General features: G+C 38.0%; 1 protein-coding gene across 5 annotated transcripts; it reads right to left on the minus strand.

Annotated features, from left to right (window-relative positions):
- Positions 1-14964: 14964 nt before the first annotated feature.
- On the minus strand, positions 14965-22691 carry GPR146 (G protein-coupled receptor 146). Of its 5 annotated transcripts, XR_013956864.1 has the most exons (4): positions 22503-22691; positions 21287-21429; positions 18390-19808; positions 14965-15313 (listed from the first exon to the last, which is right to left on the minus strand). XR_013956864.1 is itself a non-coding variant. In XM_080617853.1 (3 exons), the coding sequence occupies exon 3, from the start codon at positions 19762-19764 to the stop codon at positions 18760-18762; it is 1005 nt and encodes a 334-aa protein (XP_080473979.1). In that variant the 5' UTR covers positions 19765-19808; positions 21287-21429; positions 22503-22691; the 3' UTR covers positions 14965-18759. The 5 variants fall into 5 exon arrangements, 4 of the variants coding, with proteins under 4 accessions (XP_080473979.1, XP_080473980.1, XP_080473981.1 ...); XM_080617853.1 differs by having other exon boundaries at positions 14965-19808; XM_080617854.1 differs by lacking the exon at positions 22503-22691 and adding an exon at positions 22066-22468 and having other exon boundaries at positions 14965-19808.
- Positions 22692-23738: the final 1047 nt, after the last annotated feature.

Consider the following 23738-nt stretch of genomic DNA (forward strand, 5'->3'; position numbering starts at 1 on the left):
TCCAATGCTCTTCTGTAATTTGAATGTTGTCCTGAAGAGAAGCATAAGGTTGTAAAAGAGATGGCATATAAATATCGTTATGCTTATAATATACGCAGCAGGGTAAGCACGAATGTGCTGTTGTAAGGCTGGAGCTTCAGCAGGTGCTGCTTTTGCGAAGAGAACAGTAAAACAGAATATCTGAAGAAACGATGGGATTGCAAATCCAAAGGTGAATTTAATGATCTCATATTCAGGCCATGCAAATAATGGATCTAACTGGCAGTCTGTTTGCAAGTGGTAGTTATCTGTGCCAACCAGTACTGCCTCAGTCAGTGACAAGCAGAAGGCGTATATAAGTACAAATCCAACACACAATATGGGTCTTTGAGTTGCTTTGCTGAGAGCAGTCCTTGGTGGAAATCTCTTCAGTAATAGTATGAGAAGTGTCAGCAAGAAAGCATACTGAGAATTGAAATAACTGAAGTTGAAAAAAAATGACAGTACATTACACACAAGGTGAGTTGCTTTTAAATAGTCAGGTCTAGTGATAACAGTAAATGATAAAGGAATCATTATAATATTGCTGATGGTGAAGTCTAGAAGAAGCAAGTCTAAGTTTTCTATGACTTTGTGCTGCACATGATTCTTTATGAAAATGATCAAAATACATATGCCAGCTATTAATCCTGTTGGTACAAAAAAAGCGATGTAGCAGTGCATAAGTCTTGATATGATGTTTTGAGAAGCTATGAAGGCTTCGATTTCTTCTGGTGAGTTGAAAGCCAAGTTCTTGCTTGGGTAGCTGATCCAGGTCGTGTTGTGAGAAGCCATCCTTCCCTCCCACACCGTGCGTATTTCCCGTTCAATGGAGTTTGAATCTGAAATGGAAAAGGAAGGTGAAACAGGTTTTAAGGTACAGTTTGTAATTTCTGTATTAAATATTATGTGCAGTCAGGAGTATGAACCATTTGTTCAGAACAGCTGTAGTATATTTTTGGTGGATTTTACATTCCTATGTTAATTTTAAGCCAACTTGCATAATATTTTTAGCCAGAGAAATCTACCCTTTCATTTTTTTGTCTGGTTCCTGCCCTCACCACTACTCCCTTTTCCTCCCCTGATGCAAGCCAGACTTCACTGTGGCTCAGCTCTGTAGACAGCAGCCAGGATTCAGCGCGCTCATGTTGCCTGTAGAATAGATGGGGGAGTTGGCCGTTTGGCGGGCGAGGAAGGAGTTGGCTCTGGGATTAGGTGGAGCCACTTTTCCTCACTATCCTGCCAAAAAAGGGTAAGGACAGCTCCAGTGTGTGGGTTGCAGCTACAGCCACAAAATAACTTCTCTGTGCTGTTGCACGGGTGGGAATTTTGTCTGAACTCAGCTCACAGTCTCAGGGCTCGCGCTGAATACTGAGGAAAGTGCAAAGATAATCACAATATGAAGCAAGAGCCACATTCCTTCTTTGTTTTTAGTTTTGCTTCCTTTCTGGTATGAAAAAAAAAAGCCTTTTGTAACAGCAGTCTGTACTGAGGAGCTCATATAGAATCAATGTGAATGCTTAAGAACTGTTATGAACAAGCTGCTTTCATGCTAAAGCATCTTTATCATTAATAACACTGTCATTTTTAGATATAACTGTTGCATAAAACTCTGAAAAATGATTTTCTGCATGCTTAAATTTGAGAAAATTATTACCAGTGCATTATAAACCTATTGATAAAGTTTTAGCAAGGAATATTTTTTACAGCTGAGTTATAAATTCCTGAAAATAGGGAATTTTAAGAGTAATATGCACAGGCTGTTAGCTGTAATGACTCTATGGTATGTTGATACAATAATTCTGCTACCATATAAATGTTTGGAGGATCCTTTTTTAAGCCAAAAACCTTTGTAAGAGAACATAATATGTGCTAAAGAAGAGCAAGATAATAGACTCACTATTCCTAATGAATTTTGAACATCTGATTAAGTATGGTCCTTAGTACTGGAAGAAGTTAAACATACAGGCAGTTTTACAACAGTGTAGAATGTTGTTTCCTGAGAGAAAAGAACCTTTTTTACTCACAAGGATTTCAGTTTTGTGTTAGGTTAGGGTTTGGTGGTTTTACTTTGCTCCGTTGTATGCAAAGCTGGTCTGTACAAGCAGTGTTATGTAGACGGCACATCAGGCAAAGACAGGACAGCAGAGTTCTCCCGTACAGAAGTTTCTGTACAGTCATACTGGTAACAAGAGTGATATATTTAGTTGTACATAATGCATTTCCCATAAAAGGATTGTAGTGATGTTACTCTTAAAGTGAAAGTAACTTTAAATTGGTAAAAGTTCATAAAGTTGCATTAATGTTTTTAAGCAGTGTTCATTATAGATAAGTGAGTGTCTTAATACTGTTTGACAATTCATTTATGGTTGTTACCTCTGACACTACTTCATATTTCTGATATTTCTAATCTCTCCTCAAAATTGGAATTCTAATACTGGTTTTAATTAGAAAAGTTGACTTATCAAAGTGGCTTTGATTAAGTGTGTATATAATCTTACGTAATTATGATTTCATTTATATAAACCCCGTGGAGTTATGTTTTGATTCAGTGGTGTTCTTTGTCGCCTTTTAAAGACAGAGCCTCTTGCTTTCTAGAAAAGGTTATTTTTTGAGAGATTTCACTCCAGGAAGGCCTCATGCACCCAGGGAAGTTAGTTTTTGTTACAGGTACTCTTGCAGGAGGGGAAAAGTTGGCTGGTCAGAACTCTGGCTGTGTTCTAACCTCTGAGCTGAAGTTTACTCTGTAGGAAGGCATTGATGGGCAGAACTGGTGGAAATCTCTGAAGCAAGTTAAGAATCAATATAATTTTGAAGCCTAAAAATAGATTGTGAACAATCTTAAGGAAAATGGAGTGAAAAATCTCAAAAACGATAGGTGTTGGGAGAAAATACTGTCTCCTTAATTGCGGAAATGCGTGTTAAATGCTTGCAGTAGAGCGTTTGTTTCTGTTCACCTGATCTTTAGTATGAACCACTAAGAAGGTTTCAAGTTTGTACGAAAGTGCTCAAACTGAAGAGTGAGAATAATTAAAAAGAAAAAGCACAAACTTAAACCACACACGTAAAACCTCACAACTGTAGTTAACTGGTTGGCCTTTTGTATTTCTTCATACCGGTGATTTCCCCATCTCTTTTGAAATATAGCTGATCTGATTTCTAAATTATGTCCCATGTGTAATACTGAAGCACTGGGGGGAGGAATCTAGAAAATTTCTCAGTAATCAAGTAGCAGCAGTGCTCTCCACTTTGCTTTGGTTCTGTGCCTGAAAGTGATGTACTGTGCTATTCTCTTCAGACAGCTGCAGCCATGGAGCATGACAGACTTGCTTCTTCTGACTTCCTTCTGCTGCTTTGATTTATCTTTATATTTCCTGGAAATCTGAAGGCCATGAAATTCTAACTTCTACAGTTTATCTCTTCTTAAATACTTGGGAGAAATCTCAAGAATGAAGGAAAGTGAAAGTCAAATTTTGACCTTGTCTTACAAGAGAGATTTGAAGCTTAATCTGCTGAAGGATAGGTACTTTGTGACTGTTAGAGACAGTGGAACCACTTGAGCATCTGCAGAAAGCCCACTCCGTAGTTCCAGGAGGTTAAGAAATAATTACATTTTGAGCTCTTCCACCAGAGGTTTCCAGCGTTACCTTCTAGTCCCATTAGGCCTTTTGCAGAGCTGAATATTTGAATTTAGTTCTGGCACTCTGAAGGTCTTTATTATCTTCTCAATAACTTTTATACCATGAGCCAACTAACCGTGCTTACTGTCCTTGCAGAGACTCTCAGAATAACTTAGCAACATTCAGCTTTTATGGTAACATAATTGCAAAGGAAACAAAGGACATAGTTTTGGGTTTCACAAGAAATCGAGCTGCAGGAAAAACTGCAAGGCCAAAACTCAATTGAATTTGCTCAGGATCTGGCCTTGGTACTGACACTGGCTTCATTTTTGACCCCACAGGAAAGGATTTTCATTTTAGTTAGCTAATCTTTGGGCATTTAAGACAAAGTAAGGAATGTTAGACTTCATGCGGCATATTCCAGTAGTTGCAACTTACTGTGTAAAAGTGCATCATCTTGTTTTCTCTCTCTGTACCCACCAGTTTGCATGTTGTGATATTTTAATCACAGACCATCACCATATTACATAGAGGCTATTGATGTGTTTAGGCTTCATTTGTCATAGGTGTCAAAATGAGTGCCTGAAATAGTTTCATTTGGGTTGTAATGCCCATAATCACAGACCATTATTTAACATTACTATCAAATAGTAACAGTGATGTCAATACTACACTGATTTTCCACCGAGACATTGTTATTCTAATATAAGTGTGTGTCTTTTAAATTGCCTCATCTGGTAAGGGATTTAAACTAAAGAAAAGCCATGTATTCAACTGAGAATTAACATACTCACTTGGGGAATAACACTGCAACTGTATGTGTATAATTATAATCAGGGTATTAAAATTGTGACTTAAGGAGAGATTTCCAGGTGTGTTGTTTTAAAGAGAACTTCCAGAAAATCACCTTAGGATTCCCAAGCAAACAAAATTTTACCACAACAACAGGCTGTTTGCAGATGGGCTGTGGTTAGTCCGCATGAGCATAATGCTTGTTTGAATTCAGTAGTGTGCTCATCACAGGAGAAGAAATATCTGCTAGCAGTTTGTAGCTTATTCCGCAATATTTTTGTTTTGGCAAATAAGGTTAAAGTTAATGCAGATAGTATTTCTACTCCCCCTTAAATTATTCCTAGAACTTTTTATTCTGCTTTAAAAAGAATAAATCGCAATGATAATGGCAGACTGTCTTATTTGGCTCTGGTGTCTCACTAATTATTTCAAAGAGAGGAAGTGCAATTTTGAGTTCAGATTGTGGTAGGAAAGGCTCGTGTGCAGGTGTCTGCAATCAGATATGCCTAATACTTAATACAAGCTAATATAAATAGGTTCTTCTCTCTAACATGCTCACACTTAGATATCTATTTCTAATTTATGACCTTATCCTACAGTCTATTTCTTTTCAGTATTTGTCTCTTCATAATTATTTCAGTGAAGCTTAAGGATATATATAGCACTTTACAAGATGTATTGCTTATCACCTCATGAAGTCGCTGCATTAGGGTTTTCCAGGTGAGATTATAAATTGGACCTTATCAGAAAAATCTGACTCCTTTGCACCCTCTGCAGCTGATGGCTTGAGTATAGTCACAGATGGCATAACCTCTCTCTATATTTGCTTACACTGGAGTGGATGGCTTTAGAGACTTTTATGACTGTAAGGTGCACATCTACCATGGAAAGCAACTCTTACAATTTCTAAGCCTATACAGTTTTAAAACATTCCCAAAGTGTCAGTTTCTTGCACTGAAGTAAATGTATGCTTAGAATAATAATGGGATGGAGGAGCTTGCAACTTCTGCTGTAGTAAGATGAACATATTTGCAAATTTTAATAGACTTTTTTTGGTAATACTTATTTAATTTAAAATAAAAAAATAAGTTCCATGGGAGCAGCAGAGCACCAAAAGGGTGTTTTATTTCTCACATCTTTTATTTCAAAATCCCCATGCAGCTGACCACGTTTTTCATTCAGTTTCCATCATAAAAAAGTAAGGAATTTATTATGCCTTTTTCATCTACTGTGAGAAAATCTGGTATTCCCTCAGTTCTTGTCTGGGTCTTAGATTTACTGCAGGGGCATACATTTCATTTCAAAATGCATGTAATGTTTATGCTCTGCTTGGTGGGGGGCCGTGAGTCCTTTACTCTTTTAGAGGCATCTGTCAGCTTTGAAAGCAAACACCTTGAGACCTGAATGTGGGGTTTGTTTTATCTCAGAACATACTATGAGGTAAACTGACTGTTATTTCTGTTTACTCACTGGTAACTGAGAGTAATATGTAGCGTGTCAAAGCTCACATACATAGAAGCTATGGCAGAAGCCAGGCCCACTCCTGTTGCTCCTAAGATTGATTAGTAAGGCTGATTTGCAATATGCCAATTGCATTATCTGTCCCTGTATTGTCACTCTCCAATATTCTGTCTTTTCTTTAACTCTGTTTCCTCTCACTTTGTTTTAATTGACCATCATTAGTATACTGTGAATTCTTACTTGACTTCATGTGCCCTCGCTTTTTTCTTGTTTGCCCCCTTCCCTTTTTCTGGCCCTGTTTCCCCACTATCATATGCTCTGCCTTTTGTGTCAGCAGTTAAAACAAAAATGTTTGATTCTTACTCTCTGAAGCATGGTGCATACGTTATCCCTCACTTCCAACAGATGGAGCTGAGCAAACGAGCACAGTGTTCAGAGGACAGCTTAAAAATAACAAGCTCTGAAAAGCCTACTTTCAGTACTGAGGGAACCTAGTTTCTAAGATTTCATTGTTTTTAGTCCCTCATCCCCACTTTGATGGTTAACTCATGCAAACGAAGAGCTTGGTTTCAAGGAAACTTTTGTTTATTTGAAGTCTAGAAAGAAGAGCTCCTAAAATGGGGAGTTTCTCCCTGGCAGCTAGAACTCTTCCTCTATAAAAAGTCTGGCAGGGCAGTCTTTCTGCATTCTGTCACCAGCCTTTTGAAGGAAAATATTCTTTCATCTAGTTATAAAAAATACACGATATTCCTTATGAAACTCAGCTTTCTGGGGGCACGTCCTGTATTAACCGCTGAAACCACTGCACATACTTTGGGGGTGAATTTGTCCTTTCTGTTCATATTACATCTGCCACATTAAAAGAAGGGAGCAGCTCACAGCATATGAAAGACTGAAATATAAAATACTATATTCATCTTGCTTGTAATGTCAGAATTCCTACTGAGGTGGTAAAGGTTTACAAAATCCTACCCTTCTGAGAAATTAACCATTTCCTGAGAATCCAAAAGCTTCTATTTTTACTTTTCCAGAATATGAATGAATCAGCACTAACTGAACATAATCTCCAAGCAGCATTGCTGACGTGTTTCCTGTCCTATACAATTCCCGCTCTGTAGTCCGAATTATCCAACAATGTCTATCCTTTAAAATACTGCTCTTAGGCAATGGTTGGAGTCTTCTCTCCAGACCATGGAAGAGTGTTTCATCATCCAGCTATCATCGATTCAAAGGGAGTTAGGTACTTACCGGAAAACAGTCTCTTTTACTCTATTTAATGCTCAACTTTATTATAAATTTCAGCTTTATTGTAAGTTTCAGCTTTCTAAGGATATTTTCCAGATACAGTATTTTACTTTGTGTAGTTCAAATGTTGTTAAAGAAGGGAAAAAAACTAAACCCTTTAAATTATAACTTCACAGTCTGAGCCTCTTGTGATGAATAAAACATTGCATATTCAAAGTAATATAAAGCACTTACCTTCTCAAGAAAATGCTCCACAGATACAAACAGCCTGAGACTTTCACTATGAATAGTCAGATGAAATATAATTATTGTTTGGAGCATATAGCCCTTTTTATTTATGCAGAAAGCAGAGTGTATATATTACAATAACTTCTTTAGCTGCTGTACATCACGATGAAAAATCCAGACGCTCGCTGACTACAAAAACATACAGTTCTGTAAAGGAAACAGGAACTTGGTTTAAGTCATTCAAACCATACACGTTGCCTGTTTAGCAAACCCATGATTTCATCATGTGACTTTAAAGTTCAAATTATCCTCTGCAGAGAGAGATTTTAGAACAGAAAAGAAGTGTTTGGCCCTGCCATTTCTAAGTATGTGAGGCCATCCAGTGGATTTTTTTCCTCTGTTCATGAAGTCATCCAACATGCATTGGCCAGCCTTTGTATTTACATTTTCTTCTAGTGTGCTGTTTTAAGTCCTACAGGTCTAGAAAAGGAAAAGCCTGTTGAATACATACCAAGCAAGGCCCATTGCTTAACAAGGCAAAAGCTCAGCGCAAGTAGTGCATGTGAAAAATATTAAGATCCCTTCTTAAAGATAGAGTGTATTTCTATTTTACTGTGGGTCCTGACTCATGGAACATTCCTAGTATTGTATACATGCAATAAATTATTTTTCCAGATGCTCTGCAATGACCGTGAGGTGTTAAAACACAGGATTTTGAGTCTGTGGTATGTTTTGAGTCTGGCTCAACATCAGTCTTCTTAGTGTCTGTGTTGAACCTCAGAAAAGGTTGGCACATGATTTATATTTTCTGTGGTGCATGCAGCCTTTCTGTCTGGATGCATCAGTAGCATCATGTTTTCTTAGTCCAGCACACAGGGAAGAACATTTTTATTGTAATCTTTTAATAATCTGCAGTGGCTTTCATAAGATTGAGAAGATAATTTGTGACCAGGGTTTGAACAGTGCTCTCTGTTTTCACAGTGTCTTTCTTGTTGCACTTTTATTGAAAACATGTGGAAAGAGCTAAAGCACTTCAAGAAAATGAAAAGAGACAAATATGAATGAGCCTAGATTTCAAAACTGGAGTTGTGGGTTACTTGGAGAAAATATTTCAGCACTGAGTCTACATCTTCACCTGAAGGTTAGCACCGTTGCCCCCAATACTTCTTTGAAGCCAAAGATGCACATAGAGAGTCTTGGGTTGCAGCAGTGGCCCAGATTTCAGCTTTCAGGTTGAAGGTTTATGTTCTTTCTGAAGTAGATGTACTCCAAAACAGCTCTTCAGTAGTTAAGTGGCTCTGTGAATGTGTTTTCCTATGAGCTTACACATGTTATTCAGAATGCTGTAATGCCTATATTTGGTTTGGATCATCCTAGCATAGTAGTTAGTTGGACTGGGTAGGAATATTCAAACTACTCTTTACAAAGGTTTAAATTATTCTCAGTTAATTAGCAGACAGATGGTAGGAAGTAACTCAAGTGAAGGTAAGCGTTAACACAGCAGTGTTAGGGCCCCATTTCCTGTTACTCAGTAACTGCTTTTCTGACAGTGCAAGGTGTACAGCAGAGCTCTAAGGGAACTTACCCTCTGCTGAGAAAAATTATATAAATAGGACCAGAAAAGCAGAAAGAGAAAAGCTTTTTCTTATGTCTCCCATTTTTAAAAAGAAAAATAACCTAAGAGAAAGCTCTCATCTTCAAAATCATGTTCACATTTACAAACATTATTTCATACTTCAGCTGGAACCTGTATTAAGCTTAGTTATTCAGTGGCATTTAGAAGGCAAGAGAACTTATCATACTTTGAATTAGTGTCAAGTACCATCTTACAATTTCAGAGCATGTTCAGAAGACCACATCAGACAGTACCCCCTTTTTACAGGTGGAGCACTTGGCTTCTGAGAAACATATTCTCCCAAGTTGATGGAATAAATTGAAAGTCAGAGGAGAAAAAGAGGTTAGAAAATCAAGGTTATCCTACCCCGTATTCTTTATTCTCTTAAGGTGGTACTCATTCCTATCTTGGTAGCTGCAGTTCCGCCTCATCTAAGGAAGCAGACAAAACCAAGTCTGAAGTCTTGTAACAGATGCCTGGTGTGGTTCTGGCAGCAGCTAACCATGCTGTTACTGTCACAGTTAATGTGTTACTAAAAGAAAACCAAGATATTGCTGTTGTGTGGCCAGCTGTGTCTTTCCTTAAACAATTAAATAGTTTATTTAATTTGCTTAAATGATCACAGGGTACAAAGTCAGATGAGAACAGCGGCAAACAGACTGTTCTGTTGTTTCATGAAACTGCAAAAAACGGTGGTTAAGTGACTGTTTGGCCTGAACCATACTCCCACTGTTATTTTTATTAGTAATTTGTGGATTTATGAATCCTTGACAGTTAGTATCTCAGTGGAAAAGGCTGATGTATGATAATGATGTTCCGGATAGGGCAGAGGCAGGAAAGGTAGAAGTTGCAGAAGGTAAAGACTCATGAGATGTTGTGACATTATTTAAGGACAAGCACAAACAGTTCCAGGAGCTGCCTACGGTGTGCTGTGGTGGGCAAACCTTGGGGGTTTTTTTAACACATTTTATTATTCCTATGGCAAAATAAATATACCCAGTACTGAGTGACAGATGTTATTATAAAGAAGGCACATGAGAGCCCCTTTTATTTTGACCAAACCCAGTAATTTCTCTTAATTGACCCTGGTGGTATTACTGATGTGTTTATCAGAATACAGACCCCTGACAGTAGGTTTAATTTGAAGTGAAGTCTCTTTCTCTCATGTACATGTAGCCAGATGAGAGAAACTTCTCTGTCTTCTCCACCAAACACCATTCAATGCTTCTGGCTTGCTGAAACCATGGAGATTTCAGTCTTTTTATTCTCTGGCTTAAAGCATATCGATCCAGTAAAGTATTATGGAGGTGGTGATTCTGTCTTGCTTACCTGCCTTCTGAATCATCATGGTCAGTTGTTCAGCAGAGTCATCACTGCCGGAGACCAAAGGCTGCAGTGAGCTTGCAGTTACTCAAAGGATTGGGCTGGATTGCTTGAGGGTAATGATTATTGTTTGGGAGCTAATCCTGCATGAGAAGCCTGAAGTGTCTTTTTAGAATATGTTGTTGTCGTCTTCTGTTCTCAACTGACATATCTATTTTACTTTTTGCCTTTTTGATGTCGTGCTATTAAGTGTCCCTGTGTAGTGCGATCAGATTGTTTTGGGATAGGAACAGGCTTGTTAATGCCCATTCCCCAGTGTATTGTGGTGAAAAGCAATTGCCGTGCTACTGGAATTTTGAATTGTGAAATAGTCTACACTTTTTGCAGATATTTTTCACCAATTACCATGTATTTATGTCTTATTTTTTCCTCTAGTGTTGTTACGTAACAAAAACAACCACAAAACTTGAGTGCGGGATGTTAGCCCCCCTTAGTCATAGATTGCTTTGACTCTATTCAAGGACTGAGCTGACATATGGGAAGCTTTTCTTTGTGGAGTTTTAAGGATACTTGTGACCTTAAGGACACTTGTATTAACGCAGTAACTTAGGATTCCTGGAAAAAGAATGTTTTCTTGAGAAGAGCATCTATTCTAAGGCTTTTGTTACATTGACAACACAGTCACCAGTCACTCTGTGAAATAGTTCTTGTGAAAGGCCTTGACATTAAAAAAAAGGGGAAAAACCCCCTAGCAACCAGAAACCCCCTAAACCAGGAAGGAAGTTGTATGGAGAACCAAGAATTGCTAGCTTGAAGAAAGTTGAAGGAATTTCGGTTATGGATTAATTTTAAGAGGACAAAGACATGCAGGGTTTTTTATTATATTCCCTGCATGTTTGGTTTGGGGAGGGCTTTTTGAGTGTGGGTTTTTTGAAGTGTAATTCAGTCGCTTACACTGATTTATAGGGCACATGGAGCTGCGCGTATTTGTAAAATCTGGCAGTCTTACTGCCACTGCTTGGAACTCTGTGCTTGGAAAGGGTCAAAAGGGCACAAGTTGGAGATGTGTATACATAAGCACTGGTATTAATAATTACTCATGCCTCATAGGCTGGTTGTGAATAACGTTTCTTCCTTTTATTCTAGAACAGCCATGCTCTGTGCTGTGCAATTGCTGCCTTTAAATCTCAGGATTCCTTGCCCATTATTCATTATTAGTGATTTTATATTGGCTTATTTGGCCATTGTTTGTAATGTAAGTTGCTTTATAAAGAGTACTTTATTATTATTATTCTTCAGTACTGTTTCTATCAATCACAAAATAAATTCCTCAGTGTGGGTAGATCATCTACATAACTCAGCTATGAGAGCTCAGAAATTGCCTTTAGTTCTAAATAATACTTTTACTTCTGTTAAAGGGTGGAAAAAAGCTTTTTCTAATGGCAAGTTTTAGAAGAGAGCTGGTCTCTGCATAGCACTGTAGGTGCTAGAATGATTACTGAATTGCACATAGGCTGACCTGAAAAATTTTGGTACCTTCTGTATTAATTATGTATGAAATCTATTTCATTGTGAACCAGTGAAACCATAACTTAATTAGAAAGAATTACAATGCTCTGGAGCTGAACGGGAATGGTACTTTCTTTGATCTTTGAGCATCCTGTCAACCACAATGACTAGTACCAGATGTTTCATGAAACAATACAAGAAACATATGCTTTTTTAATAAATATTTCTTTCTTGTGAATAATCAGGCCTAATGGCCTGCTTAAATGCCCTTCTGCTGGGTTCAAAACCAAATTAACTGTTGTATAGATTTGTTTCTTGCAACAGAATATTCTGTTATATGCCTCATCCTCGCAGCCAGTCTGTTGCAGCAGTCATGGTTAATTTTATTCCTTCTTAGAAATACTTGCAGCAATGCCCTTAGTGCCTGCAGGCAGGACCATCCAGTACAAATCTGTGTCTCGCCAGAGACTGGGACTTATTTCTTTTTCCTAATGACTAATTTAAATCCTTTAATTCGTTTTAACTGATCTTACTGCTTTTGGGAACTGCAAGAGTATTCTGCTAGTGACCACCAGATGGAGTTTCTAAAACATCTTTGACAACAACTTTCAAAATGATCCTTTAAAGGTTTTAGAAATGAGCTAAGAAACAGTTGTGGAAACTCTAACTGTTTCAGGTTAAAATTTAGCTTAAATTTGCAAATGTTGTTGCTAAAACTTAAGCTTTTCAATTAATTTTGTAATTGGTGATCGTATTGGGCTTGCACAGCAAGGGTTTGGCGGCGGGGGTCACAGGGGTGGCTTCTGTGAGAAGCTGCCAGAAGCTTCCCCATGTCCAGTGCCAGCCAGCTACAAGATGGACCTGCCAAGGCTGAGCCCATCAGTGGCAGTTCTCTGTCCATGCCTCCAAGTTGGGAGTATTTATGCTGCTGCTTATCTGTCTTTTCATATAATGCATTATCAAGTACTTTTGAGCTATGAGAAAATGGATTCTCTTATGGTTATAGATTTTGTTTGCTTTAAAGGGCTTTTGGTACTGTTTTGTTTTTGTTTGTTTGTTTGTTTTCTTTGGGTTTTATATATATTTGTATATGTAATTCATAAATACTTTGATAAAAATCTGGTGTTTAAAAAAACATTTACCGTCTTGATTTGTAACATTGCAGTAATTCTGCCTGCTGTAGACTGAATGATTTTGACCATGCTTGTGAATGTAATTGAAAGTCCTAATTCTGTAGGAGGAAGGAATATAAGGAAATCACATAGACTTCCAAGGTAAGGAAAGGACTCAGTGGGAAGAAAGTGGAATGACAAAGAAGGTAATAAATCCTCTTCTCTGCTGATGGGAAAAGAATGTATTCAGCATATGTCGAAGTGTTTTGATATATAATGGAAAACTAAAGGAAATACAACAGAGGAAACATTTCACACTTCAGACCTGTTGTCATGGCAGTCCCTGCAGCTGGTTTGGTTCCTTTAGACTGCCTTCACTTGGAAAACATGTTGCATGAGATATTTAAGAAATAGACACGGTTTTGCTTACGAAGAAACTGCAGAAATTAATCTTGGAGCATATGGTTCAGATTCATCAGTGCACTGAGCACTTCACAGCTGCAGAAACTTAGGTGATAGACAGTGCTGCTCCAAGTGCTCAGCTAACAGCAGAACCGAGAGCAGCACTTGCCTAAACTCTGTGTTTGTTTTCTCTTGCCAGTCCTGTGCCGCTGCAGTAAAGCTTGTGAGAAGGTCTCCAGCCTGAGCCCTGTACTGCTTTCATTTTTACTGAGCAATGATAAATGGGGTTTTGGCTTGCTTTGTATCGGGAGCACAAAAACAATTTAATTGAATCTTAGGTTTGGGTTTTTTTTTAAAGTGTAACTTCCCTTGAGTTTTCTGGTAGCAGTGTCGTAATTTCTTTGCAGCTTTGGGGCCTATTTTGGGGCCTGTTCCTATTCTATGATAATTAAATGCCTGTTTTCTGTGACTGCTCCAAACTGTGGTTGTGTTCAGTGAAATCTCTTTGTATTGACAGGAAATGGCGGATTCTGATGCTGTGGTGGCCTAGTTTGTACTAGTGTAAACCTATTGACCTGGTTGTACCTCAACAACTCTTTTTACTTGCATTTATGGAGAAGTTCCCCCTTTGCAAACCTGTAGGTTTGTTAACTTGCTGCTTAAGTAACTAACTGTTCTCATTTAATGTCCTTCAAGTCTATGTTGTATAAAAGGGGGTTTACTAATCCTGATGAGAAATAGCTTTTTTATGCATGACAGTTATACCTTAAAGCTCTTAGGAATGAAGCAAAAGAAAAATCACCACTGTTTGTTGAGAGATGCTGGTTTCTTAATTAGAGTGACTACTATAATACTGTAAATACTCTTTCAGTACTCTTTAAACCCTTGTATGGAAGTAAGGGCATCTTGTCAGATACTAGGGTTTGACTAAATGACATAATATTGCAAATTCCATTTTCACAGTTGGTTTTTAAATAGAGTTTGATTTCACTTACTGTCTTCCTACACTTTACAGAAACATTTAAAGGCAACAAATTAATGAGTTTGGAAGCGTAGCCAGAAAATATTTTTATATATGTGGGATAAACAAACTGATCCATGGTGAGTGATCTTTTTGGTTATCCACAGTGGTTACTGCAATAAATGTGTCAGGAGCTACATTATATTCTTAAAGCTGAATTTTCTTTGGGATGCCAAAGGTACGCGATATTATATTACGTGGTTCTGGGAACCAAGATAATTCCTGCAGGGAGCTGATTTCCGAGATCTCTTTTGTGGCAGTACAAAGGAGAGGAAGTGACAAGGACATGGCCAGTGTGTGCATTAATCACCAGCCTTGTATTCCTGTGGTACGATGTTACTCTGTCTTATTAGTTGCAGGACTCTATGCTGAAAAAAGGTATGTTGTGTGCCCTTTTCCTTTCATTCCCAAGTAAATTCCTGCTGATGGACAATGAGATTTTAATGATGTCAAAATTATATCCTGGACAATCTGTTAACATGTGTGATTTGACATTCAAGTCATGCAATTTGTTATGTTTTACTTCAATGAAACAACACAGGTTTAACCTTCTCTACAATAGGTTTTTATCAAGAAGGCCAAAAAAACAAATGACACATCTTACTGACTGGATACACTTGAACACTTTTTATTGAGAATGTATTAGAGTCAATAGCTCCTTTGTGAAGCTTTCCAGAAAGTCCATTTCTAGAGTATTTTGACATAATTTTGGAGGCCACATCTCTTCATTTTAATAGAAACAGAAATTTTCTAGTGATTGATGACTTCTCCTCCATTAGCTGAAATTATGTCTTCAGAGACCAGCTCAGTTGGATTCTCCAATGGAAGCTTTTGAAAGTAGGGCCTCTACTCGGATAGCCAACGAGGACCTATCTTGAGCTTGCTACATTAATAATTCAAGCAGAAGCAGAGCACAACATTTTTGTTAGTTCATTGAATTGACTTGATTGGCAGCTCGACAAGAGGGCTGTAAGCCATAGATCAATTCAAATATTAAGTTTGATTTTGTGAGAAAATAACACTGTTAATAATGGCACTTAACTAGTGCTTAATTTCTAGTATACAGTCTATACATACAGAAACATACAGTACACCTTCCTGCTCAGAGGTTTACATTCCAATAATGTGCTTTAAGAAATAATTTAATAAAATCTTTGCAAATTCCTTATACATCAGTAGGCTGATTTTTTTATCTTGCATATATACAGTATTTTACTCATATTTGAATGCAGAATAGATAAGCCCCTATTTACAGCCATCAGAAACCTTCAGGTATTTGAAATGGAAAGGCCCCATTATGGAGAACTTTGTATATTAAAGATTTTCCATAAATGTTCTTTCATATGTATGATACATGTATTTCCTGAAGTATTTTACTGCACTCGCTCATCTGCTGTTCTTTATATAGATATTGCAAAGTTCTCACTTTTTGGGATACTGCTTTTTCAAGAAATACCATGTGAGGGTGCTGCAATGAAGTTCAAAATCTCCTTATGAGAATAGCAGCCAGGCAGCTCCATGGCACAGTTTCTTTGAGGCAACTAATATATCAAATTAACTCTTAGAAAAGTTGAGTGGATATCAGAGTTGCTTATTAAACTCTGATATTTGTTTGTCTATATGATTGCCATCACATTTAGTATATGTATATCTATACATATATATGTATATACTTTGCTGCAATAAAAAAAGATTAGGAAAAGAATAAAAATTGAGTTTTCGAGGGTAAATAATATAAAAACTTGTTCTTTCTCCATCTCTCAAATAGCAGCTTCCATTTTACTACATAAATCCATTTGTAATGTCAAATCATTGAGTAAGATTTGGGTCATCATAGAAGAGTCAGTCTAATGAAGTAAATCTGAGTGGTGAGCAGTACCAAGTGTACAAGGCCAAGCATGGGTGGAAATGGAGGAGCAAAATGAAAATAAAACAGATAGTGCAGAGAAGTGCAAAAGATGAGAGAAAAAGAGAAATGATAAAAGATCCATGATGTGAAACTGTGAATTTAACACGGAGAGAAAGGAACAGAAATAAATGCGACAGTCCTGTGAAAGACAGGAAGATGTCTTAATAGAAAGGGAAACAGAAGTAAGGGAGCAAGTGTAAGTTAAAATTGCACTTAGTGCCGCCTGTTCAGCCACACAGTTCTGGCAGTGTCCCAGTTCTGGAAGCCTCTATTCACACCAGATAAGCCAGTTCCTCCCTGCTGGAATTTTCCTGCCTAATGGGATAAATTTCTTTAACAGATTTTTACATGAGAGATTTAATGTGGTGCATTAGGAAACCTAATTTTCTTCAGATGGGAAGAGGAACCTAACTGCTTGACAGTTGTAAGGAAAGATTTCTTTCTTAAGCACTTCTGTGTGGAATTGAGTTTGAATGTTCAAGATGTGTAGAAATTCACAGAGAACCTCTCAAGGGAAAAAAAACCAACCAGAGCAGCCAGGATCATGTCAGCATAGAGGCACAATAAATTAATATGTGAATGGGATACAATGATAAAGGCTTCATTCCTTAACATGGTTTTCATCAATGGGCTAAAAGTATGAAGTAAATTGATGTAGTTGTGCTGGGTAGTTTTTGTGTGGAGAAAACAGCACAGAAATAGATGATGAACAGTATAGGCTTTAAGGATTAAAAAAACCCCAAATTAATAAATGAAAAGCTATTTTAAAAGTAAAGAATGGAAAATCTTTTCCACCAGGATGGTGACAAACAGACATGCTTATATACGAAGAAGACAAGCAAAGATGGCTATGAGAAGAAATTACTTGAGTAACATTGATGAAAAGGGAAAAGATCTGAAAAGGCTGTTCCTCACCTGCTTTCCGCTTAGAATTTAAGCATGTCTCTATGCTAACAAATGAGGACCCTTTATCAGATGAGATTGTGCTATAAGCAAGGGAAAAGGTTAAATTCTGGATTTGCTCCATGTTTTTTCTATACCAGAGGCTTGAAAAGGCACAATTTTTTGAATAAAGTCATGTGGAATTCGAGTTGTGTTGTGACAGAGGAAGCAATGAAATGATTCTGCTGGGTTGCAGAGTGAGTGACAAAGATGTCTTGCTGCCCCCAAACCAGTGGGAGAGTATAAGTTTAACTTCTGTCCCCCTCTGTCATTAATAATGCCATAGCAGCTTAGGAACAGGGAGTTCTTGGGTCAATGTTTCGTTGTTTGATGTTGCGGGTAACTTAATTTGCTTCCTGCAGCATGTTGGTGTTTCTTACATATTTCATATACTCGGTAAAATTTGGCAATCTGGATTGGATTTCTTCATCCCCACTGTGAAATACAGAAACTGTACCTTCACTGTGCATTCAAGAATCACACTGGGAGGCACTCCGTTTCTGAGAGGTCAGCAAAAGGCTGATGCTGACTGGGATTCCTACATATTACTCCTATTTTTAAACCTTGTACGTATTCAGAGATTTGGTATGGTTTCCAAACCCCCAGTGATGCCCTAGATTAAAGAGATGTTAATTTATTTGTTGCAAACATATCCCTTGAAAATACAAAATGTTAATCATAAACATATTTATTATTAAGATAATTACTTGTTACATGAACATATGTGGACCATAACACTTAGCCAGACAATCTTTACTAGTTTAACTTCGTAAATCACTGTGTCCTTCATTTTAATATGCGGAATAAGCATCTCTCAGTTCCCTTAGAATTAGTCAATAAATATTTCTGAATTCCTGAAATGTTTAGGATGCAAACAAAGCACTGGAAAACTAAAACACATTTTTGTTGTACCTAGAAAAAAAATCGATTTACCATAAATGTTAAAACCTAGGTTAGTTTGTGTGAGAAAATAATTTCTGAACATGGTAAATCAGGCTTCTTTCAGAGGGGATTCAGTGATAGAGAAAGAAATTAAATAATTTAATTTATAATTCACATTTACTATTTTGACATGTATAACTGGATAACATGATCTTTAGTAAAGATCATCTGTATCATCTTCATTGAAAAACGCTATTTACTTCATCAAGGATAGCACTATTACTTCTTTGTACAGAAAGTAAGGTAATACCTTTTCCTATACAAGATACAAGGTGCTGTGTCTTCAGGCAAGACTTCAATAAACTGCTTAGTGATTTCTTCAGACAGGAATATTAGAGCGATGAAGACAGAGTTTTTGCTTTGTAACCCATTCAGTGCACAGAAAGTATTAGATATCACAGGTATGACAGCACATAGGCCAGAGTCTCACAAGATTTCAGCAAACAGTTAACTATTTGAAAATTAAGTCCGTTTCATTGAACTGTAATGGAAAGCTCCTTCTAGCCCAATTCTTTGGGACTCTCACATTAATGGCTCTGAGTACCAATAAGCGATATCACAGTCCCAGTACTGGTACAGCAAGTACTGCAATAACAGAGCAGCAGAGGGTTCTTCCATACCTACGTCATGACCTGCTGTACTACTGTGTGCTCATGAGAACACCCTTGATTCCCACAGTGCATCTTCTTAAGCAGACGTCGTAATTTGTTGGGAAAGTTTTTGTTAATGTATCTGTAGAGCAGAGGCATTACAAAGCTGCTTGAGAACGCCAAGAATTTTGACAAAATCTTGGTAAAATGTAGTATTTGACTGTAATTCTCATCTGCAATTCTTCCTTGTGCATTAGTAAATGTGCTTACCAAGAGAATAACATAATAGGGCGTCCATAAGGTAAACTGTGTACAGACTGTGGCAATCAAAAGCCTGTGCACTGATGGATCTAATCGTCCAGTGTCTTGATCCAGTGGTGTCGCCTCTTTGCGTATTCGCAAGATTAATACAAGTGCATACAGTACAGCGATAGCTGGTACAACATACCCGATAAAGACCATAATGGCATCTGCTGCTTCTTTGTTCTGCATCTTGGAACATTCAATTATTTTAGTGGATACGTGATTGCAGACATAGAACAGGAGAGATGAAAAACTTGTAAGCATGGCACCACCCCATATGAATCCACAGACGTGTTTGGTGTTGTACACGCTTGACATGTAAGTTCTAGGTAGAGCACGTTCAATGTAGTAGTCCAGACTGAGTAATGTAGTTGAGTACATGGTAACTAAAGATGAGACGTTGAATAAAATAAGTAAGGTAATATAAACTTCATTGTTAGAATTCCAAATGGCCCACTTTGTATTGGCAAGACCTAGAAGATACATTGGTGCCAGAGCGTTTATGATGAGGCCGGCAATGGCAATGTTGACAAAGTAAACATCTGGCATAGTCATAGTAGCTTTGTTGTAGAGGTTAACTAGGACCAGCAAGCCATTGTAACACAGGCCAACTGGGAAACATATAATGAGGTAGAGTAGGGAAAAGATGGAAAGCACAAGGTGGAAGTCATGGCAGAGATGCTGGTCCTCACTGCTCTTGGTACTGTTGATCAAGGCTTCACAGCTCCACATAGTGATTTTAGCTTTTGTATCTTCTCTGCTGGTTACCAGCTTTTCTGTAGAGAGAGAAATAGTAAAATTATTGTTGAAATATTATATTGTAAGTGAAATGCAATGTAGTATGAAGAAAACATTCTAAAGATAAGACATTATACACTTCATGTAACTGTTCAATTTAAGGTCAGTGACTGAAATGCCTTTTGATCATGTTAGAAAGTCACCTGTGATTCAGAACTTCATGAGACTAGTACATGTTCTGAAGTTCTAAATTAAATGAAATTAATGGCAAATGAGTTGATACAGGACACTCAATAGAAGTAAATAAACTATACCTTTAAAGTAAGTACAGATATAATATACCTGAAGTACAATGTTTTTAAAATTATGAAACAGTACCTTTTATATAGTGAATAATATAGAAGAGTGGCTGCTGAAGATCTGAAGGCTATAAGCTGAAGAACAAATCTTAGCAATAAGATCAAGAATAGAGTTCTCTAAGGTGTTAGATAAGCTTTATGTTGAAAAGATAGTTTCTTAGGAGACATTTGCAAGGCAGTACGGTGGATGTATACTGTATCACTGATAAAACTGACAAAGACTAGAGGGAACTGGGAAATGAGGTGAAGGGGGTTTTTATAGGTCAATTTGTAGTCAGACTTCCGACCTATAACCATTTAGCTGGAAAAAAAACAATGGACCTCTGTAGTCTAGGGAACCTAATATCAGGGCAGCCCGACTTTCCGAAAAGGCGCAAGAATCAGCTATCATTTCCTCTCAAAATAGCTTGAATTCTTTAAAAAGTATGTCAGTATCAGTAGTTGTTGTCCAGCTATCTTTGCTTTTGTAAAGAGATAACATTTTAACTGAAATCAGTGAACTTCAAAGCAATCATGAGCAGTCTCTTTCCAAAATGCAGAAATAAGAAATAATCTTTCAAGTACAATTCAAAACATCCACAGCCTTAAAACTGTGGTTCTTATTCCCCTATCTGGGACAGCATAGAATTTATGCAGCAGGTGATTTCCCATGTCACGTGTACTCTGATAGTCAGATACTCAGCATTGCGTTGTGTGTCTCTCTTTCAGCACGCATAGGAAAGTACAAATACACGTACCTGCATTCTTTCCAGAGAGAGAACAAGATTTAATCAAATCCACAATAAACATTGTGCAATTAAAATGAATGTTACTAGACAACATGCTATACTCCATGAACCATATGGCTAAATTATACGGTATGGGTTTTGTAAGCATACGGATATGTGGTTGCATCTCCCTAGTGCTAATCCTTTGACACTTCAGCCATAGTACAGAGTGTATTCCAGAATCATGTCAACTTCCATTTTTTATTTTCCCCTGCAGTTGTGTGCATTTTTCTTCTAAATACCATAGCCCGTGCCAGAAATCAGGCTAAAAATACAGTAAGTTTAACTGGGCAAAGAAATTTTTATTCCACTGTCATACGCTGGATTTCCTTAGATAAGTGGCAGCAGCACAAGACGCAGTTCTATTGTTTTTAAAGCTTGCCTTCTCACCTTAGAGGAAGCACTTTGTTTTCTCAAATCAGTTCTTTAGCTATAGTGTGGACATGAGTAGAAAGTACAGTATCTTTCTGTTGTCTTTCAGTCGTCACACTTCTTGAGCACTGAAAACCACCCAGTTTATTTTCAGGAAGCATCTGTGGTTTTAAGTTTTTAAGAAAGAAAAAGAAAAGCTGTTTTGTACAGTTGAAGGCAACCAGAGTTACATCTCATTGAACTGTTATGACTTGATCCAACCAAAGCAGCAGACTGGAACTAGATATGGCAAATAACATGCACTATGGTGAGTGCAAGGGTGACTAAGCAAAGGCATGGATACAATCACGTAATTCCATTATGTAGGTTTATCCTTAAGCATGTAGCTTTGATTACTCCAGACTGAATTACATCAGCCATAGAATACCTGCCTGTATATTGTCTCAGAAGATCAACAGTCTTTGCTACCATGCTTTATATTTTATAGAGCAGGAGAATGTCTGGTTTCACAGGTGTTTTAGTAATTACCACATTTTTCTTTACGTCCTTTAACTGCAGTTAAATAAAACAATTCTATGTTAATGGTAGAAATGGTTGGCAATTCATTGTGTTAAATAGTAACCGTACCAAATTGCAAAACTGAACTCCGAAATTACAAAACTTACCTCCAAAATGACTAGGAATAAATTCCAAAGCAAAAATATTTTCAGAGGAAATTTTGTTGATGACTTCTAAATTACCAGATGAGGTATTCTGGCCACTAATGCAGGAATGACCCATTTTAAATTGTCACTTACCTCTGAAGGCACTGAACCTGTTTGCTCTGCTGCCCGGGCCCAACTCAGCATTTCTTACCCAGCCGTGTCTCTTGTCATTTTAAAGGCACTTGTGTCTCCATAGACCACGTCTGGGTAAGTCCTTCCGATGCTTTGGGCGCAGTTGTTTTACCCGATCAATCAATACTAAACCCCTTCGCCACTCAAAAGTACATTTGCAGTCCCAGGTTGACTCTGTTGCATAAGTGACTGCTGCAGTCCTCTTGTTTACTGTGGCCTGACTCAGCCTTCCCTACTGCTTCCCCAGGTCTTGCCTGATTTTATACTTCTGTCACGCTGAAAATCAAAGTCAGAACTCCAAGCGTAGAAGGTAAGAGCGTCCTGGCAGCCGCCGCTCGCTCTCCAGCCTGCCTTTCCCACGGCCCCAACCTCGGCAGCGCTGCTGTAAAGCCTCTTACCTTTAATTCACGTTTCACATTCCTCCGCGTTACCGGATCCGCACGCCTTTGATAAGCAGCGTTTCCGAGGAAGGAAGCTGGCTGCACAGCCCTGTCGTGTTTCGCTTAGAGAACATGGTGATCGCCTCCCACCAGCGCCTGGGCAGCGTGCGGCTCTGCGTGCCTGCCTGCGCTGCACTTGTTTTTCCTCTATAACTTACTCACAAGTTTCTGCTTGGCTTGGCAGGCGGCAGGCCCCTCCCTTTCCCTGTTTACAGCCAGTTTGAAGAAGTGAGAGGCTGTGCTGGGGGGGGGAGTGAGCTGCTGGATCCAGCTCTGTTTGAGTCTCTGGGTTTCAGATTTACTACTTAAAATATAGGGGCTGCCGGAGCCCACAGGTTTGTTATGGTATTGTCATCTGTGCTGGGGTTCTCCGGAGACATTGGACGGGCTGTTCCATTCCATCCAAGTGCAATCAACAGCTCTCGGTCACGAGCGTGGGTTTTATTTAACCTGGGATGAGAATATATAGCTTTGAGGTTTCAATTTTATAGGCTATACATCCTAAACAATCAGTATTTAAAAATCAGTGTGCAGGTGCTTGTGCTGTTTGCAAAGGTGAGCTTGCTTGTAACAGAACCTAGTAGGAAAGGTTTGTGAGCATTTACTTTGAATTTGGAGGTGCTTCTGATGTTCTGAAAAGGCTTTACAGTGTGAGCCTCATTTTGTGATGGTGTTATGGATTCCATTCTGCCTCCTTTTTGAAAAGTTGAAGAGACAATTGTTCTCAAGAGTATTTGCATGTCACTCGCAATTAATGGATGTATTTATTCTGTGTATATTCTCTGCATCTTTAAAATGGATCATTTCTTGAAGGAGTTTTTGAACTGTTGGTTGGTAATTCGTCTAATTCATCCCATGCTGAATTCTGTTCTGTGATTATTGGTTTATTTATGTGGAACCTTCTCAGATTAATGAACTGAAGTTACTATCTTCAAAGTATGTTTTTAACTGACATTGTCAACCAAAGCTGAGAGCTGCCTTTTTCAAAATAATTAGTCTTATATTTAAAGATTCTGAGGCTTTATTCCATAGCAAACAGACACCCATGAAAATTCCCTTAATTAAAAAGCAGGTGTTTATGGGATAAATGCCAGAGAAACACTAAAAGTGGTTATTCAATTTGTGTCAAGTTACTCTATCTGATCACAGTTGGGGTTTTTTTTTAGGCAAGGTCTGTACTTCTTGGTTTGTATT

The sequence above is a fragment of the Psittacula echo genome, assembly GCF_963264785.1.
Source record: "Psittacula echo genome assembly, chromosome: 5".
Lineage (NCBI taxonomy): Eukaryota > Metazoa > Chordata > Aves > Psittaciformes > Psittacidae > Psittacula > Psittacula echo.

Excerpts from the sequence above, each read along its gene's own strand:
- GPR146 (XM_080617855.1), bottom strand. The coding sequence starts at position 19,764 with ATGTGGAGCTGTGAAGCCTTGATCAACAGTACCAAGAGCAGTGAGGAC.